At 43.3% G+C, this 21295-nt stretch overlaps 1 protein-coding gene across 2 annotated transcripts in view; it reads right to left on the bottom strand.

The window, feature by feature from the left end:
* Positions 1-5586: 5586 nt before the first annotated feature.
* NCKIPSD (NCK interacting protein with SH3 domain) overlaps positions 5587-21295 on the bottom strand; it is an 87452-nt gene continuing 71743 nt past the window's right edge. For both annotated transcript variants that reach the window (XM_082209593.1, XM_082209594.1), the window contains 5 exons: positions 17097-17177; positions 15864-15992; positions 10942-11034; positions 8978-9150; positions 5587-7269 (listed from right to left, as the gene is read on the bottom strand). In XM_082209593.1, coding sequence (XP_082065719.1) covers positions 7066-7269; positions 8978-9150; positions 10942-11034; positions 15864-15992; positions 17097-17177 — 680 coding nt within the window. In that variant the 3' untranslated portion in view covers positions 5587-7065. The remainder of the gene's footprint in view (positions 7270-8977; positions 9151-10941; positions 11035-15863; positions 15993-17096; positions 17178-21295) is intronic.

The following is a 21295-nucleotide window of genomic DNA, read 5'->3' as shown; positions in this document are numbered from 1 at the left end:
ACCAGCAGCATGGTGCAGAGTGGTTCACATTGGTAGGAGTTGGCCTATTACAGAAAAGATAGTTAGGTTTGAGGGTTATGATAGCTGGTGATGAAGTCACCATGTACTACATTAAGAAGGCCAAGGTTGCCCATCATTTTCAAGGTCTGTAGACCTGTAAGTAATCCATGCTGTTCTTTGGGCATGTTTAGTGCACCTGAGCGCTTAAGCAGAGGTAGCTACATTCAAGGAAGTTGAGTCCAGCTGACTTCCAAGAGAGACAGAACCCGTTCTAAGTGCGTATCTGCTGGCTTAAAAACTTCCTGCGGATTGCACTATTCAGATAATGGGAAACTATATACAATTGACCTTTTGCAAAAGGTTGCTTTTCTAGCTCTTTCAAGGAACTGGCCCATAACCTAGACGTAATGGGTATTTCATCTGTGGTTCACCCATCACCTAGCATTTGTGGGACACAGCCTGCCTGTTATTAGGGAAAAGCAGGTTATTGAATGTATGAAAGAAACCTGGAATGGAAAGAGCAATCAGTCCTATGCCCATTATCTCAGCTGGCAGTTCAGAGTCAATCACCTGTAGAAATGGAGGCAAGAGCCTGTCCGCTAACCTAGGCTTTGTTCCATTTGCAAACCTGTCATCAGCTTCGTTATTTAACTCCCAAAGCTGCCTTTGTTTTAGCCTTACACAAGACCACAATGCACAGAGTTTCAGCTCCAAAGACCCACAACAAGGCTTCCCTTTCAGGCAACCACATTTTAAAAAGATGTTGGGATAAGGAAGTTAAAAAGAAAAAGAAGATGACTATCTTTATGGAAACAAACCGTCAGGGATGTGGCGATGAGTGGAGGGAGAGGAGGAGGAAGGGTTTTGTTTTTGGTTAATCGGTATTTTTAACCCTTGCTCATCAGTATCTTGGGTTCCATTTTTCCTCCCTCTTACCATGCTGTATCTAGAGGAGCTGCAATCTACTGAATGCGGTGGCCGAATTAACGACTTAAGAAGGGATAGAGGGAAAAGTTGTAACTGGGGCAGATTGCCGTCACAACATTACACTTTCTTGTGTTGGGACCAGTGAACGTGCTTTTTACAGAAGAATTGGAGAGAACCCAGCTGCAAATTTATGTGATGCTGTGCACACCTCCCTCCACACCTCCCCATACAACTGCTTCTACTTTCCTGATGTGTTAGAGCAAAAAGCAGCTTGCCAACCCTAGTAAGAAAAAGCCTTCTGAGCACGTGCAATTTCCCATTTTTTTAAAAAGCCTCACTTAAATCATAGCACCATCCTGGCGACAGGGATAAGATAGCTGCTTTTGTTGTCCCCCATGTTGCTGTAGACAAGGTTAATGTATTCTAAAAGTACAAATGATAAAAATAGGCTCTGTAACCCTGTACATGTCTCCCCAGATGGTTCTGAAAGGATGCTGTGGGGACCAGCATCAACCCCAATAGCTCCAACATGCCCATGACAGTCCTAAGGGTTGATATTGGCCAGTTTGCTATCTGCTGCTGCTCTCTGGGTGGTCATTTGTGGCCCCTCCAAGTTGTAGACCCCTGGACTTCAGCCCCAAGATTGAGCCCTAGCTGCACCGCAGTGTGAGTGCATGCAGGTGGCCAAGGGATGGTTGAGGAGAGCATCTTCTGAAGCAGGGCCTGGATGCTGTGATGGCTAACTAGTTTCTGGTCCCCATTTTTAAGCTCAGGGTAAAATAATAGGAGACCTGCTGTGGCAATATTTTTAGGCCTATACCGAACACAGCTTGGGGCATTCTCAAGCCTACTAAACTCAATGCATACCTAACACTTGGTTGGATTTAAGTCATAACGTTGCCTGCACTGAGCAGATTCTCTTTCTGCAGAAAGAGCAGCACTCAGCTTCTGTGTTCAGTAAAGGTTTGTGGATTCGGCTTTGAGAGACAACGGATACTTCTAGCTGACCTGTTTGTTGAGCATTCATTGTGATATGTTTGCAAGAAGATTACATGTTCTTGCAGGAAATTTAGACAACACTGGCTAGTTAATGAGCTTTTGTTCTGATTCATTTGTTGGGCCAGACTTCCCAGCCCACTATAATTGCACAACTTGAATTTACCAGTATGTGACTGAATCTCACCCGAAGATAGAGTCAGCCTGGCAGCAGCCCATGAATGGCATCTGCACTATGTTTGCATTAAAATCACATTTTAAACCACTTTTTATATATATATATTTTAAAAAATAAAAATTTGCTTTACAAACTTTCCAAGTCTGCAATTCTGCCTGACAGGTGTCTTTCAAACAAATCAAAACACAGACTGCCCCCTCTTACCAGAGCAGCCTTGTTATTTAACAACAGGTGGTTAAAAATACATTTTCAACAATGTTAGTGAATCTTCTGGCAACAACTAACCACTGAAGGATTTCCTTTGTGAGATGTTTTACAGAGAAGATGACATTTATTATTTATTTCAAGTATTTATATACTGCTTAATAGTCAGCTTTTTAAATCATTGTACTTTTTTTTAAAAAAACTGCACACATACAGACATGTGCATGCACGCACACTCCAAGAATAAGAACAATTAAGTTCCAACCTAGAATTTTAGTTGGTAATCCTGCACCCACTTCCATTTTTTTCTAGTAAGTAAGAATTGATTCAACTCCTGATTTGCCTCTTTCAGAAAATGCAAAGTAAAAAAAAAAATGAATGCAGATTATACCCACCGGGGGAGGGGGAAGGGAAAGCCAAACATTCTCAGTGGAACAAGGACTAAGGGGCCTGGGAGACATCACATTTCTGAATTCCTCCACGAAATTCGTGAGCAAAGGACGCATCTTGCTCATCTGTAAAATTAGTATCAGTAGGAAGGGGGGGAAAGCCAGTCACCCAGGCCAGGATCAGCTAGCAAAATGAATTAAAAAATGTTATATGTACATCCTTTCTTCTGCACTGTGTAGGAATATCCTTGTACGATCAGATATACATAAATGTAGTTTGGATTCCCCCACTGCAGACTATCCAACAATTCACTCCCATGCTGTCAAAACTGTCCTCAGAGTGGCATACTCCTCCTACAGACACCAGGAAAAACCTTGCCCATTTCACTTTTTGTGAGCCTTCCAAGACATCAACTAAATGTATAAAAAGATTAAGGGACTCTTATGGTAGTGTCAAAAATGAAAGCAAAAATACACACAATTTTTGAAATTTCTAGGGCCAGCAGTGGGTGCAGCACAAGGCATACATGCAAAAGTGAACAAATATAGTCTTGCTAGGGGGCTGCTTATAGCACCCCCCTCCCCTTACCCTCTTTTAGGAAAGGCGTTTAGGCAGACATAGGGGTCAAAGGCATCTCATTAAATGCCAGGCCTGCTCCGTTCCAATCAGACTCTTTGACAAGATGTCTCCTTCAGTTTATAGGACACCGTTATTACATAATGGGCCTTATCACAATATGAGGAAGGCTTTGCAAAAGCTATTCATCTTCCTTGTACAATATCCTGGAAAGGCCTTATCAAGCACCTTGGAGATATTAGTTCCTTCTCAATTTATTGAAGTTATTTCACTGCCACAGAAGAGCAGAGATTGGCAGACAAGCCTAACTGCACTACACCTATTTTCAATCTGAGAGAGAGAGAGAGAGAGAGAGAGAGAGAGAGAGAGAGAGAGAGATTGTGTAGGGAGCAGTCAGCAGTACCTGCTGCCATCATGCATTGCTTTTCTTAAAAAAAAAAAAAAGAATTCAGCCCTGCAAGCAAAAATGTGGCCTGCAATTTTAAATGCAGACAAAATGCAATTCATGGGTGACAGATCTATCTCTACCTTAATTTTGATGTATTATCATGCATAGGTTGTTTATAAGCCCAGCAAATTTGGCCTCTACAGCAAGGAATGAAGTATTCAGTTAATGTCCTCTTGATGTTCTAAAAAGTTTCACAAAATACTGAACTAGGCAGGAAGTCAGGAGCATAGGAGCCAACTCCTAGTGACCAAGGTCCCTTTGGTCCCCCCAATAAAATATTTGAGGGGGTTGGGTGGCAGCCCCCAGCCATCATAGATAATGATCATGAGAGTTGCAGTCCAACACAATACAGAGGGCCATCCCTGACTTAAGTGCTCTGTGTCACACAGGAGGAGTGCCCACCGAGTGGTAAGTCATGGTTTTAATCTATGAAGAAAAAAGGAAGAAGACTTCTTCATGATCTGCAGAACCAAAGATGGGAGAAGCAATTATCTGACCACACTAGGACATGATCAGGGCCGGATTGAGGTTTGATGAGGCCCTAAGCTACAGAAGGTAATGGGGCCCTTTATATGTCTGGCTGTCAAAGGACTGGCTGGCTGACAAATTGTTGCTGTTTTTTGTGTTGAATATATGCTATATGGTAATTTATGGACCTAATAGGTATCTAAGGCCATTTGCACATAACAAAATATGTATTTTATCAAAGTAATTGTTGAACTGAAATACAATTAAGAAGTATATTAATTGTGCAATACAATTAAGAAGTATATTAATAGTGATATAATTATTAAGTTCTAACTGTATGTAGGTTTTATTTTATTTGGTTTTTTATCTTATATTTTGGAAATGTACATCCAGTTTTTTCCCCTTTAATTTTTTTGGGGGCCCCAAGAGAGTGGGGCCCTAAGCTACAACTTGTTTAGCTTATACATAAATCCGGCACGGGAAATGATATCCTGACTGGAGAAGAGAAGCTCAATGAACCTCACTTAATGCACTTCTCAAGCAAAAGATGGTGTTTTAAACAATCCCCACCTGGAGCTTATTTGTTCTCACTGACTAGCTGAAATTGCCCAAACTCCCAAAGCTAGGAAGCAACTGTAATTGGATCATTTTAAGATAATCAAATGAACACACAGGGCTGCAGAAGCTCTTGGCAGTTTCCTCAATGCCAGCCACCTACGTCATTCACTGCTGGGATGAGACAAACAAACAAACAAACAAACAAAACAAAGAAACAAAGAGAAACTCTTGGTGCTTCCTACCCGCCTCCCCTGGCAAAAGTTGTATGTCAAAGTGGAGGAGGAAAGTTGCAAGGTTTTTTATCATTTAAAATAAAACGAACAGAATCAAACCCTGTTGGAGTGGTGGTTCTCATTTTGTTCATCCTTCCATATTTGAGGTGGGGACAGGGAGAAGGAGAATTGCAAGCATTATATGGTTGTCCTAGACAGGGCAGAGGTGCCCCTGCTCAAATTGCAGAGAATGCTAGGGTACTCTCTCCATTTACACTGGGAGTTTGCCGCACCAGAAGCAGTGCAATGGTCTAAGTTCATGTGCTCCTATTTGTATGGCTGGGTGCCTGTGGCATTGGGACACCCCAGATATCCACTTTATCTGCGTTGTTGAGCTGGTTCTGGGAGTGAAGTGGAGCAGGCAAGGGAGAACAGGGGCAACCAGGTTGTGAAGTCACCAGGCCTCACCAGGCCCAAGGCTATAAAATAAAGCGTTAGCGACATGTGCAGACTGCTTTAGCTAGCAATTTTGCAGTGTTGTCTTGCCCTTTGTAAAAACACACTTCCAATATCCTGCAACTGATACAGAATATGCAAATATTATCAAATTAAAAACACACACACAAATATTTATCCATTGACTACGTTTATTTGATTCTATGAAAATACAAATCCCTTTCAACGTTCACAATGGTTTTTATTTTAAACATTTCACTTAAAAACAGGGCTGTTCACTTGTCTCAGACAGTGACCCCCAAACTAACACTTTGCTCACCAGCTCAAACCTGATGGCCAATTCTGGAGGCTCCCGGCACTGACATCATACCAAAGCAGATGCCCTGGCCCAAGGCAATTCCTTAATTTATTTGGTTCACATTAGGTTTAGAGGTTATCCAAATATTTCCAGTTTTAATTCAAGCTACTTCTACACTGAAGGTTGCAAAGCTCTTGTTTACCCACTCTGCAAAGAGCTTTGGCAGCGTGCATGTTTATTAAGATATTACAGACCCGTATTAGTATGTGAGCCTGTCGGAAAGATCTAAATAGGAAAAAAGCAGGCAAATCCATTTTGCAGGAGACCTGGAGGAATTAGATAAAGAAAAGGGAGCTCTCCCAATCTGTGCATATTAAGGAGCAGAGCTATCAGATACCAGGCTTAAGCAGCCTTCAGGACATAAAAAGGTAAAGCTAGGCAGAACCAATTGCTATTAAGCTCAAGGCAAGAAACACCCCCAGGCTGAAGGGAGAAGAGCGTGCGCTGCCATCTACAGATACATGGTCCTTGTGTGTGCAGTGCCAGAGGCAACAAGGCCAGTACATCGCAGGAGACAAGCAGCAACTCTCAAAAAGGACACACCTTAGCAGTGAGTCCAGGCAGAAGATCTGTCGAAGGAACTCCTGCTGCCTGGACCATCGTTATCTCTCTGCTGCCGCCGTGGGCGAGAAATTTAAGCACAAACACCACGGCATACAACAGGAACAGAAGCAGCTGCTTACTTGTATTAGACCCTAGATAAGCCGGTCTCTAACCCAGAGATCAAGCAGTGGGGTTTAAAAAGGACTGAAAGGCTCACTGGACACAGGACTAAGAGAGTAGCAAGCAGCAGCTTCCTTGGCTAGGATTGCAGCACTTGAGCACTAGACACAGCAGACGAGATGTTACAAAAGCTGGCCGCAAACACTGGCCTACTCCACTGGGTAGCGGCAGGACAAGAAATGCCGGTGGAAATGGATGCTGACAGCAGAGACCTCTTGCTTTGGGATCCTAGGTGCAGCTCAAAGACCGTCTGCCCTCTCTCCTGTGCAAAGGTCACTAGGGAGGTATATTCTCCTAGACTTGTCAAAGCACTCCATCTGTGAAGACACCTCTTTTGTCTCCAGCTGTTTTGCCCCACCCCTTAGAAATGGGCAAACAATCAACTTTAGCTAACTGCCCACTGACTTGCATAAATGCTGAACATTTCTTCTGTAGGGTCTTATGGCACTCCACTTAAACCTTAGGGCTCACCTGAAGGGATAATAAGGTATGAGTGGTACCGGAAAAGGGGATGGAAAGGATACAACCACAAGAGGCATTCTTATCCCAAACTGTCTTTTCCCCACACCAGTTAGCTGTCTCCAGGAGATATTTCTGGAAACTCCTTATAGATCTCTTGGATTATCATTTTGTCCATCTGGCACTGCTGATTCTCCTCCTCTTCCACCATGATGCGCTGCAAGGTCCTCTTCAAGTCAGTGTAACGGTGCTTGTGCTGCAGGTATGGCGTCGACCGGATGATAGAATGCATCAGAGACAAGTATTCCATCCGCAGCTGCGGGAACAGAAGACATTGAAAAGGGCTTTAGCAGCAAGATAAACACAAGCAGAAACACAGACACTGGAAAACAATCTGTTTGTCAAGCGCAAGACTGCAGCACAAGCAATTTCAAACAGAATAGGCTCATAGGTGAAAGATTCCCCTGCAATCTTTGTTTTCCCCATTGGTCCGTAGGGGCCCTCACTTTCAGAGGAGTTCTGGAAATCTATTTAGCCAACCAATCGAATTAGCTGAATGGCTTTCAAATACTAGTCAACTGGACTCGGACTCAGGTGGCTCAATAAACCACATCCCAGTGCTAGATTTGCCTCTTCCATTTCAAGGAGCTTCAGGGATGAGAACAATTACTCAACTGGCCAGAAAGAATGCAGACTCTAGAATATACAGCCTCATTGCTTTACACAGGGGAGAAAGGAGATGGTAGAAACATTCCTTTAGGTTTCAGGCTCACTGTGTGAATCCAAAAAGAGAGACAGCTAAAATCCCCAACCTTGACCGGCCAAAGGCCCAGTAAACTGAGAAGCCCTCCTCTGAAAAGAAGCTGTCAGCCATCCATATTTATTGGTCTTGTAGTCTAGCCTATCGGAAAAAGTTTGAGATGGGTGACAGCTTTAAGAACAGATGTTCTTTGCAACTATGAAATATAAAAATATATCTTATGCATGCATAATTCAGGCTTTTAGTGAATCCCTAGAAAAAGTAGTTCGGCAATGGAAACACTAGAACAAAACACAACCTTTGTGCCCATTTGAGTTTCTGGAGCACAAATGCTATCAGGATGATATTAAAGTGATTTCAGAAGCAAGATGCCGAAATATTGGTGCCCCAAACCCATCAGAACTTCATTGCAAAACAGGAGCACATTGAATTGGTCCTGGGAGGCAAATGCAGATTCTAGACCATTAGTCTTCAACAGGTGGTTCAGGACCTAATACAGCCGTACCTTGGATCCCAAACGCTTTGCAAGCTGAACGTTTTGGCTCCCGAATGCCACAAATCTGGAAGTGAGTGTTCTGGTTTGCGAACGTTCTTTGAAACCCGAACGTCTGACGGAGCTTCAGCGGCTTCCAATTGGCTGCAGGAGCTTCCTGCAGCCAATCAGAAGCCACGCTTTGGTTTCCGAACATTTTGGAAGTTGAACGGACTTCCGGAACCGATTCTGTTCAACTTCCAAGGTTGTATTGGGTTGTGGCCTGATCTATGGTTAGTCACAGCAGCAGTGCTTCCACCACATAAATATATGGCTGAAAACTTAAGCAGTGGGTCCCCAAATGCATGTTTGGGTTGAAGATGGGCCTTGGGTCTGAAAAGGTTGAAGACTGCAGTTCTAGAGCACTGGCATAATGCGCTTCTAGCATTCCATCACTACCAGGAGATGCACCTTCATGATACAGCAAGTGTAGCCTCAGAGCCTGTACACAAACCCCACCGACAAAAGGTAGAAGCTGTAGCACTGGCTGTCCCTTTTGGCTTCTTAAGAGCTTTACTTTTTCTTAAAATAAAAAAGCATCTTTCTAACCCTGCTGGATGCGAAGATATGCCTTTAAGTGTGTGGCAAATGCCTGCAAGCTGGAAGAGCTGCCTATCCATTCAGACACACACCAGGAAGCTTCTACCTCTTCACTCATATTCAGTTCTGCCTCTCTCTTTTTTCAAACTTCCAAAGAGGAGGCATGGGCTTTCTTTTTCTTTCTGTAAGTACCTTTTCTCCGGGGGAGAGATCTGCAATCTGCCTCACAATTATGTCGATCATCACCATCATGTCTGTGTGGTAGAAGATGTTTGCCGTGTCCTTGCTGGCAAAGATGTCCTGTAGAAATTTCAGCACAGAGTGGGGTGGCTGCGGCTGGTGCTTGAAGATGCACACGGGGTCGTCTGATCACAGGTTAGAGAGAAAGAAGCTTGTTGTGACATGCATAGACACAAGCTCCCTTTAGCCGAAGGAAGCAATTTATACACAATGTGTGTGGAAGGAGAGGCTTAGCTAGTTTCTGAGCAGCAAAGAAACCAGTCTCTTGAAGAGCAGAAATATTTCCCTCCCCATTGCAGTACTGCCCTAGGAGGAGAGAGAAAGCTTTCCACAAGTGCATTACCCTCGCCTTGTATTCTCTATCAGCGCCTCTCTTTATAGAAAATTGGCATAAACTGTATTGTGACACATGGATCATACAACTGCAACATTTAGCTTACCCCCTAAGACACCCACTTCTTCCATGGACCACTGCAGCTCCGTACATGAAAAAGTGTAAGTGCAGGACATATACTCCTGCACAAGGGACAAAGACAGTAGCTGTAGGGAGGCGATCAAGGAGAACCTCGCTTAAGTCTTGGCATTTGAGAAATAAACTCAAAGGGAGGTGTCAAGAGTAGGCTTTCTAGCAACAACTAAGGATCTGAAAGGAGGCCAAGGCAAGGAGATTCAAAAGCTAAAAACAGCCTGCAGTGTGCTAAGAACATCATTTTCAGTCTGGAAAAGGGCTTAAACCAGGGATAAAGTAGAAGCATGAAACAGAGGAAGTTATTTAAGAGCAAATCAACAAAGTAAAGGGAGCCTAAACACACACACAAGCAAGCAGGACCCCCATGCTGATAAATACATTAGACCACACAGTCCTTTGTTAGGAAGGCATAGGTAGAATACTTAGGGAATTAGAGAGTGTAGGGGGAAAGCTTTCCTGCTTTAATGAAGTGCTTTACAATAGGCTCTACAGCAGACTCAACACAATGTTCAGCACCGGCAAAGTATTCTATAGGTGGGCTACTTGAAACGCTGGTGGGTTGGGAGAGGAAGAAAACACAACAGGATCCCCTAAGAAGCTAGACTCTGGAGGTTTTTGGTTCACAGAGTGTGCCAATGGGGAAGAAAATCCAGTTGTTGAGACATACACAACCACTCACACACCCTGGTTTCAAAATATCACTGGAGGTTGGGCACAAAGAGAATCAGTATAGATCCAAAGCTGATGGCAAGACCAGTTTGTCAAACCATAAATCCTTTTGAAGGAGGGAAGGGAAAAGCAGAAGCAAAATACAGAACAAAGGCGGGAGTCCCTTGGGTTTGTTACAGTGACTACCAAGGCTAGAAAGCATGCTTTTAAAAAGCATGCTTTTAAGGGTTATTAGGATTTCACATCAGCTACCAGATCCTTTATTCAATACCATCTTCCCTGGTTATACAGATCTCAAAATCCCTGGGAAACAGCTGCACAGAGCTTTGTACTAAATATTTATTATATTTTTATTCTGCTTCGCAACCAAGACACTCCAAAGTGATTGCAAACAGCTATTAAAAATTCAGTTCCCAAAAATACAGTTCTAAGGACACCACGGTTAAGATGTTGGGGGAGCTGCCCTCCATACGGCGCTTTGTCTAGTTCTACACACCTGGAATACAGCTCTTTGGCCAGATAAGGTCACTGCATGCCGTTCTGCCACTAACTGAGCAATTACCTGCATTCCAGCAGGTCAGTCTCCTTATACCACAGAGGCAGAACCGACTCCCCTGGCCTAGAAACTTTAAAAGGCAGAAAACTTCACGGGAGCTTAGAAACTGTTTGCCAATTATCCCTCCTCTGCAATGTCAGCAGGTGCCACTCTTCAGATCTACTTGGCCATTAGTGCTACCGTTATCTCGAAACAGTAATAGAAACCTGCAGACAAACTCACCCGCACGATTCAAGAGAAGAAGAAGCTTTTCTGTGAAGGTTTTGACATTGGGGTGCTTGCTCACGGTAACCATGATCACATTATGCTCAGGCACTAAGAAATAAAACAGGCTTTATTAGAAGTGACCAGCTGCCTATAACTGGCTTAGTTACAATACCTATCAGTGATAGGTAGAGCTGGGGGGAAGACACATCTCCACTGCCCACCCCCAAACTTCTGGAGCGTCGCGATGCAAAGTTGGGGTCTCTCTCTATGAATGGAGGGTCTTTGTGCCAATCAAAATACCACTTATTCAGGAGCCTACAATGTGTGGGAATCTTTTATTAGTAGAGGAGGCTTCATAGTCATCCTCCACAATGGGGATAGCGACATGGGTAATGGTGGAGCTCCGTATGCTTGTCTCTGCTCATGTTTAAGGCTTGAAACCAAGCAGAATGACTGAACAGGGCTAGTGTTGTTTACCCCACAGTGATCACTCGACCCGGATGCACATCCCACTTCCATCAGGTCTCACAAACACGAACATATCAATATCATAATGCTGTTGCCTAAGGTGGGACTGCACCGGGAATGCCATGTACAGCTACTGCAGAGCTGACGCAAGATCACAATAAAATGGGTTGCCAAAATTATCAAAGGAATGGAGGCAAGGGACTTTTTAGTTTAAAGAAAAGGCAAGTAAGAGGAGACATGCCAGAGGTGTATACAATTATGCTTGGTGTGGAGAAAGTAGATAGGGAAAGGGTGTTCTTGCTCTCTCATAATACTAGATGTAAAGCTGATTAATATTCTGTGGCCTTTTAAACGTGTTTGGGGGGTGGCTTATGGTTTTGTTTTTGTTCTAACTACAGTGGTACCTCGGTTTACGAACTTAATCCATTCCGAAAGTCCGTTTTTAAACCAGAACTGTTCTTAAACTGAGACACGCTTTCCCTAATGAGGCCTCCCACCGCCGGTGCCCTTCCACTGTTTGGATTCTGTTCTTAGACCGAGGTAAAGTTCTCAAAGCAAGACACTATTTCCGGTTTTGCGGAGTTTGTAAACCAAATCGTTCTTAAACCGGACCGTTCTTAAACTGATGTACCACTGTATTTATTTGCACTTTGGTCCTGTATTTTAATCTTGTGAACTGCCCTGAGATCTTTGGATGAAGGGTAGTATATTTAATAAATGAACAAATGGAATGAAATGAAGTAACAAAGACATGGAGCAAGCAAATCAGGATGACTGTTCACTGTCATATAACTTCCTCGCAAACCAATCAGGACCAATGTTCAGTAAACAACTGACACTGTATAACCTCTGTATAAGCTTTCTGTAAGCGTGTCAAGATGAATGCTCAAGAAATATGTCCTCTGGAGAAACCCTTCCTGTATGAAGCCTTGTTATGATGCAACCAGTGTTGTAACGTAGTTGTCTGTTAAAAATGCCATTTTCATTTTATACATGTGTCCCCTCCGCAATCTTTGGGCTGTCACCTGTATCCTCCATTTATTAGTTTTCTTTATTACTTTATACACCTGAGGGGAAAAAAAATCAATACCACTACTTTCTTTTTTAAAAATACAGCTTTTTGTTATTTTCATACATGAAACTACTAAATTTGCTACTAGCCATTATCAAGCATTAAAGCCATGGAAGCCCATATTCAAAATCTGGTCGAAGATTCTAGAACAAATGTTTAACTTATGCAATACGCACTTCTTCATTTCTACCGTGTGCATTTGCATCTAGTCACTGCGTCAGGCACTGTTTCAAAACAGGGGCTCACAGCTTGCTCCTGAAATAGTCATCAGGGTTTATGCTGCAAAATTCAGCTGCAGAAATATGTCTTGCTAGGTAATGTGAAGCTCCCTGCTCTCCAGTCAGCAAACTACACCTGCTCAACTAAGAAGCCAAGATTATTCAGACAACCATATAGAAAATTGAGCTTACTTACGCTACACCACCACAGGGGATGGGAAGAAGCCAGAAAGAGGCTCAGACAATGCCACGCAGTGGAGGCCCACCGCTATTTCGGCACATTCCATAATTGATGCCATTCTATCACACAGCATGGGCATGGGAGTGCAGGAGGAAGAGACAGGAGTAAGTAGGCAACAGCTCCCTTCCTCCCTGTGAAAAAGCTAGTATTTCACAGTCTGGTTTAAGTTTAATTTTGTATGTTTCATACTCCCATCCTGAACAACTTGTAATGAAGGCAGCAAATGAATGCAAATGACCCCCCCCAAAAAAAAAAACAACAACATTGAGATGCCATAGCCTCTGCCCAATCAGGGCTACCATTGGTCTGTCTGAGTCACCTGACTTTGCGCCAGCTACCTCCCACCCCTTGTTTCATGGACAACAATCTCATTACTATTCATGCGTAGGGAGGAATATTTTTAAGGATTTCTTTCTGTTCTGTTCTGTTCTGTTCTACTTTATGTTTTTGTGCTTTATTCCTTAAATAAAGAATCTTAATCCTTAAGAATGTGCTGCCGCTTTTACATGATCCCCCCCCCTTCTTTATTTATGCTTTTTCAACTGGAAGTTGCTTTGGAAGGCCTAGGATGGAAGAGATGCATGGTTATAACAAGAATTTGGTCTTTGTTTTTGTTTCAGAAGCATACAATATGGCTATATATGAAGTGGGGAGGGAAACCCATAAGGATGGAAGAAGGCAACTGATTCTGTCTTGCCATCCCTTGCAATTTGCAAATGACCTCAACTTGCCATGGTGACGTCTTTGCCTCCATTACTGCTCCCTCCATCTGCACTTACTGAATGCTGTGTCTAATACTAGTTGGCACTCTTAGGACTAATCAGAGCAAGGCAACAGAAAGGCAGAGATGTGTCAGGGAAGAAAACAGTAGAACCTCTACATGCCGGGAAATATCTGTAACATTTCAGAAAGCGTCATGCCGAAGACAACACAAACACATTGAATAGGTTTCAGAGAAGCAGAATTTGTGGCCTTTTCTGCATTACACACTCTGGTGGCTTGAAAGACATAGGCTTTTTTCCACACAAAAAGAAATGCAGTCCAAAAAGAGGCTGAGCATTAGTTTGTAAGTTCTTGACTAAGTTCCAGTTTCCCACTGTACCCCAGGTGGGCACAAAATAATTCATATAAATACTCTGCCCGTCAGGTGAAACAGTGTAGGTAATTACTCAAACTAGCCAGCACTGAAAGAATAAAACTGTAATGAATAAAAGGGAAGAAAAAATAGACTTAAATCCGTTTCTATTAGGTGATTAATAATGCAACAGATTTATTTATTTACAAACACACACACACACTTTACTATAACCCATATCTTAATGATGTTATCCCTTAAATACTACGTGGCAAATTACTGGATGTGTTTATAACTGCTTAATCCATTCTACTTCATGAAGCCAAGGTGGAAAGGCACCCCATGCAAAAGCAGAAAGCAATTAAGGCAAGGCCATGAGAACTTGGCAGCGTAATAATTTGCCAAGATATTCAGGATTAACAAGATGCAGCCTGATACCACGGTGTGTTCTGACCTGCTTATGACTGCCCACTCAACAAATTACATTAAAAAGTGCCTGCAATCACCAACAGAAAGGCTAAGCTGAGCTGCTTCCCAAAAGGCTCAGCCTGGCAGGAACAAGGGGAGATCAAGTATTCCTGGAGAAAGTGCTGCCCAGCAGAATACCATTATAAGGAATAACCTACAATGCGTCCACAGCTAATGAAATTCTCAAGGCACAGCAAGGGATAAGCAGAACACCTGCCAATCACCGAAAGGAGGAAGATGCCCAGTTAACTGCATTGCTAAGGACCCAGTACTTGTTACAACGAAGTCTCAGACTGGAATTTCCTCCCAGCACCCCAGCTTTGAGTCTCCACATTTCATGGAGCACAACTATGAAAGTGCAGTTCTCGCATGCACACTTTACCTATTGGGGAAAGCAGGGGGAAGGAGGATGAAACTGTTTTTGATTGTGCACAGGTTACTATTGACAGTTTAATATTAAACAATGAGCATACAGCCAGTCAAGGAAGCTAAAGGGTGTAGGGGAAAACATGTATTGATATTTATATGCTACCAATAGAAGCCTCCAAGTCAAGACAGTAGAATAGGCGTGCTCATTTTTAAAAGGGAGCCATAGATGTAGTGGGCAAAAAGGAAACCTTGTGGAAAGAGAAATGGGGGGATTCAGGGAAGGGCATACTGTGGACATCAAAGAGGGCACAGTGCCAAACAAACTAGGACTCTCCAATGGAACAGCTTCATCCACAGAATAATTCTAGGGGGCAGTGCCAGCCTCAAACTAATTCCGTACTGAAGACATACCATCAGGGAAGCATCCAACACAGAAAGCACAATCATAATGCATGACTTCAATGTGCCTCACACAGACTGGGCAAGTGTGTGTTCTGACCCGGACAAAGAGGCAAAATTTCTAGATACCTCAAATGACAGTGCCCTAGAAGAGTTGGCCATGGAGCATGGAGCTGGCTAGAAAGGAGGTGACTGTGGATTTAATCCTGAATTGTGCCAAGATGTGTGCATGTTGCTGAGCCAATTGGAAATACTGATCACAGTGCAAAAGGAGAGCTCTGATAGGTCAGTGTAAAGTTCCAAGGGGAAAACTGCCAACCATGTTTACCAAGTTGGCAGGAAAGTGTTCCCTCTCGAGGAAGAGGTGCAGAAATGAGAGCTTGCTGGCTAGTCCAGAAGCAGTTTAAATCTCCCTTAATAATACCTGAGCTCATATTTTCAGAAATGTAAATCTGCTCCCTTTCCACCTGTAGAGTATGGCCAAGTGTCTTATCTAAATCTGTATCTTACCCATTCCAAAACCTAGACAGAGGCTTCTTGCAACTTAAACAAAGTACAGTGAAAAGTCTTCCACAGCTCACTGCAAACCTTGGCATCATCTCAGCTGGGAAAACTTTTATTACTCACCTGGAATGTGAAGGTTAAAAGCCAGAAGAACATTAATGAACAGGTCAGGCAGCTGGTCTGTGGTGTCTGATGGCAACCCATCTTCAATCACATCCAACAGAAACTGGACAAACTGGGAATTGAGGTGCTCTGTGCAAAATAAAATATGTTTAGAAATGTTTTTGTTCTGTTTTTTTTTTTAAAGACTCCACAGGGACATGATTTCTGGTATGTGGAGCAAAACTATAAGTCCAGCCACTACATTTCACAAAGCTGAGTAGCAAATGAGAAACTGAGGTTATTCATTTTGGGGTTGTATTTAAGTCCTATTCAGAGTAGATCCACTGAAATAAATGAAACTATGCTAGTCATGTCCATTTGATAAAGACAGGAAGTCTGTGTCTGATGTGCATTAAATGGATCATATTGTATTGTATTCGTATGAAGTAGGTGCACAGCAGTCACCAAGGCCAAACAGTTCCACTAAGTGAGGACCCAAACTAGATGATAAAAGAGGGGTAATCCAAGTATGGATCCCTGTTATGCCCTCGCTCCACCTGCTGGTTAAACACAGCTCTTGGGGAGAGGGACTAGGATTGGTAGCTATGGTGCTGGGAGACGGAGATTTCACCCCTTTCCTCTTGCATATTTTCCCTTGAAAAGTTGCTCCTCCCAAGCTGCTGTTTGCCCTGCAAGGGTGGTTTACTGAGAGCCAGTGTGGTGTCGTGGTCAGAGTGGCTGGCTAGGATCTGGGAGACCAGCGTTCAAATTTCCACTCAGCCATGAAACTCACTGGGTGACCCTGGGACAGTCTCTCCTGCTCTCATCATAACCTACTGCACAGGGTTGTTGCGAGGATAAAATGAGGAGGAGAACTATGTATGCTACTTTGAGCTCCTTGGGGTATAAATGAAATAGGCAGACACAGACTGTGGAAGGACGGAGTTGAAGGCTTAGGGCCATTTATCAGCTAATAAGAAAGATATGGCTGCCCTCCAACAAATGTCCTGACTGATCTCGGGGAAGCTGAATTCAACACACAGTTCTGAAGGGAAGACCAAGCAAGTTTTCACTCATCTGGGCTCCATCCAGTTCTCATATTCCCTGTAAGCGTTTTGGTGAGCCGTTTCCCAGACTGTGGAGAGCAATCTCGGATCAAGCTGTCTCTCTTTAATTATAGGTTAAAAAAACTGCAGAAATCCGCTGCTCAGTGGCAGCTTGCCATCCACCCCCTGCAGTGGAGCTTTTTCTCACCATAGTGATGATATGGCAGCGGTTCTCCCATACAGAATATCATAGCCAGCACCAAAGCGGAGTAGCACATCTTCTGATGGTCTGGAAAAGAAAGCCACGAGTTCAGTTACACCTGCGCCAGGGCACATGCTCATGCGATCTAAACATGGCAGGCATCTAGAACAGCAATTGAAGGAAGGCAGCTTGGAGGTCTGCTCTCTTTCTCCCCTAAGGCAAAATTTCTGCCACATTGAAAAAAAGTCAAGATGGAAGAAGAGATTATACAATGAATGCAGAAGATCAGAAGATATGCGTTACATTTCCGTCATGGTGTCAGCTCTTAAACAGATACCGTATTGGCCCAAATATAAGCCGCAACCGCATATAAACCGCACCTTTAAAATTCAAGGGGGGAAAAGGGGAAAAAAGACAATACCCAAATACAAGCCGCTCCCTTAAAATTCCGCGGGCACTCACACCCATTCCATTTTACCGTATGTGTTTCAGCAATGATGTCATAACAGCCAATTTTTGTAAGGTCGCAAATTTAAGCCACATTTTAACTTTACACAGTTGAATTTTTTTTGGGGGGGGGAGTGTGTCTTATATTTGGGGCAATACGGTACATTTCTCTCGATATTTGATACCGTCAACAAAGTATTGAGTCTTGAAGTGGAGTATGCAAGAGCTACATGCAGAACTGTTAAGTTTAAATATAGGGAATTTGCCCACTGCCCGATGTTGCTATATAATTCTCACCATCCCTGACCATGCTGGCTAAAGCTGTTGGGACTTGGAGCTGAGCAAGATCTGGAGGTCCACAGGTTCCTCATCTCTGGTCCAAAGACCAGCATGTCGCTGCAAAAGGCAAGGGCTAAGCTCCACGTCTGCTGGATTTTCCTTTTTTTCTACAATTCTTGTTCTGTGTTAAGTTTAACTGAACTTTCAGATATCCATTCTGTCTGGTTAAGGCAACAGAGTTTGATTTCTGCAGGGCAAGGATGGGAAATCTGTGGTCCTTCAGATGTTGTTGGACTCCAAGTCCCACCAGCCCCAATGGTAAAGGACGATGTGAGTTGTAGCCCATCAACACCTGAGAGTCACAGATTAGCCATCCCTGCTGTTGAGCAGAATGGTAGTGACTTACTCCTTACTGCAAAGGGTGCCTCCATCCATTGGCTCTAATAGCACAAACATAATCGGCAGTAGAGGAAAGAGTCTATTTATTCCCTGCTTTCATATTTCCTAATTCCAATCACCTTTTGCCCAATACATTTCAGATTGGTGAAATTGACTAGACCAAAGCGGAAGTAAATTTTACACAAATGAAGTTCACTGTGGAGGATAAACTTGCCTTTTAAAGGAAAAACAAGGTTGGTTAAGGCATTAGAGCACACATTTAAAGAAAAATTGATTTAATAAAAAATCCTGGTCTTAACTCGTTACTGATGCACATTGGGACAGGACCTCTTCTCCTATTTCTCTGACTGCTAATTGTATTATTGTAGTATTAAATTCTGATTTGCTTTTTAATAAAACAGGGGATATGGCACATTATCAAATGCTGTGCTGGAGAAGAACAGACTTCTGCTTGCCCAGAGGAATTTCACCGCTCTTCTCCCCACCCCACTTCCCAGAGCCTTCCACGGACCTCAGAGTCTTCTCCAAAAGGTATGGGGAGCCTCTGGAACAGATTTTGGGATAGTGGGGGAGGGGATGCAAGGGGGAAGAGGGAAAGGGGAGGTTCTGGGCACGATTGGAAATTTGCTCACACATTAAATTCTGCCCTTTGTATATGGATTTGTTTGTTTGCTTTGCTGTTAATTGTGTTGAGCTCCTAAGTGAAAGAAAAGCAGGACAATTTAAAAAATATAATAAAACTGGGTTAAACAGCTTCCCCTACCACAAATAGTATTTCAAGATCTCACATATATTCTAATTTGGTTTGGTGTGGTTTTTTTTACAGCCGTTCCTGTAGAACACATTTCTTTCCCATAAATCAGCAATAGTTTGGCTACAAGTCACCTGAGATTCAGACTATTCCAGGTGTGCATTTTCGCTTCCTTTCCAGTGCACATTTGTACCTCATGCATCAACCTGTCCTGCAGCCTGCTAGTATAGCACAATTTTCACTGGCAGCATCTATACATGAGCGCTCCACAGAATCACAGCCACAGCCTTTCCTGAATCTTAATTAGTTGGCATGTTCCAGTAGGGGTTTAAATAAGAAACGCCACATGATAGGGCATATGGCCACAATGAAATATGCACTGCACTGTTTACAAGAGATCATTAAAGCATGGAGAGGTTTACACAGCCTAGTTATTATGTGCAGCGATGAATAACCCAGTAAAAGTTGGCTCATTTCTGTATAGGCCAATACTTGGGTTATGTACTCTATGTGACGATTAGCAGGAAAGTACTTGGACTTCGAAAGTGTGGATTTGTCCATTTCTCTCTCAACATGTTTTGTTTCCCGGGTGGGTCCCAACTTTCATCTGGCACAACCATCCCCCTCCGCTGGATGTGACCACCAGTCAGGCAGATGAACATAAGAATTTGTGGCAGGGTTGGACACAGGTTTCCCTGAAGCTCCAGAACAGGTTAGGGAGCGCCAATGTTTCATAGGTACCTCGCTCTTTTATTTTACCAGTAAATGTGCCATTCTAGGGGAAACTCTCGTGTCCAGACACCATCAGCTTTGTTTATGGGTGCAGCTGCCTGGGAGAAGGCCTTTGGCTGCCTGGGAAAGGAGTCAAGGAGCAGAAGCCCCAGTTAGCCAAGAGAAAGGATAAAGAAACTGGGGGAAATGATACATGATCTGACAATATGTCAACAACTCAAAAGCACCCTAAAACTAAAACAAGGAAAGAGCAGAACAATGAAACATGTTCTGCTGTATAGGGTCTCTGCTAATCAAATAGCACACCCACCAGTGTATGGGGATTCTAGGCAAGGAACTATTTGGGGCTGATGGGCCTTCTAAAGATATCAAGCCATCACTGCAGCAGGTTTTGCACTGGGCAGCAGTGGCAAGTGACAAGTGGCAACATACAAGCTGCCACTGGCCCCTGCTACCATCTTCTCTGGTACTGTACCCGGTAGCAGTTACTTGCAGAGGAATGAAAAGAGCTAAGGCAATTAAAGATTTGTAAGAAATATATCTGGAATGCTAGAAGCTGAATACAATATGTAAGCTAATTCAATTATTCAGTGCATGCTAAACTCATTGATACAAAACCTTAAGATTTGTTCTGAGCACCTAGTTCATTTCTCTTAAGCCTTGGCAAAATGGTGCGTCCTTAGCAAATGTGACCAGTCACTTTTCTATCCTGGGCATATTAAAGGAGGAGGGGAAAGGGTTACCTGTAGCTCTACGAAGACTAAAAAACCACGATTCAACCCAATTCACTTTGAAGACACAATTCACCAGAGGGGACCTCTGATGACTGACACTACACACAAAGCTGAGGCCAGTTTATGAAGGGCAGAGGAAATGAAAACTGCATTACCCAGAGTTTTGAGTCAACTTGAATGTTTTCTGAACTTAACCACAAAGCCAATCCTCTGGACCACAAATGCAACAAAGGAAGATTAGGACTTTGGAAGGGCTCAAAAAGTGAAGCTCATAAAAAAGGAGAGAGCCAAAGAAAAATGTAGAACTGACAGCAGTGTTGTGTCTCTATGTAGCAATGGCAAGGGACAGTTGATTACAGGAGTGGATTATAAACAGAATTGTTCTAGTTAATACTGCCTTGCTGTGTCTTATAATAAGCTTCCCCCCCAAAATACCATGTGGAAAAGATTTGCAGACTAGAAGCACCACAGGAAAGTGGCTGTCCAGGGGCAAGAAACATCTAGCAGAAAAAGTTGGACAGCAGCCAAGGTGCTTGCATCAGCACAAGGGGAAAGCATTATTTCATCAAAAGCATCCAGAATCCATGCAGAGAGCTTTAGCCTCCAGTATTCCTCTTTAAGCACCAGGCAGGATCCAATGGAACGCTTGCTTCTGGCTTGACAACAATCCCCAGCCGCCTGAGAGTTGGCATGGATAGCTCTGCTCTTTGCCATCCGCAAAAGGGATTAGATGCTCTGCAGTCTATCAGAAGACAGATCAGCCTCGATTCCCAAGTTCCAAGCAACAAAGTAAGCCTCTATCACTCCAGCACTCAAGGTCATTTTTCATGAGAGAATCTGTTTACAGTTTTGTGACAGCAACA

The sequence above is a fragment of the Podarcis vaucheri genome, assembly GCF_965113315.1.
Source record: "Podarcis vaucheri genome assembly, chromosome: 2".
Lineage (NCBI taxonomy): Eukaryota > Metazoa > Chordata > Lepidosauria > Squamata > Lacertidae > Podarcis > Podarcis vaucheri.
The sequence above is the reverse complement of the archived record's forward strand: the minus strand, read 5'-3'. Positions and strand labels throughout refer to the sequence as shown.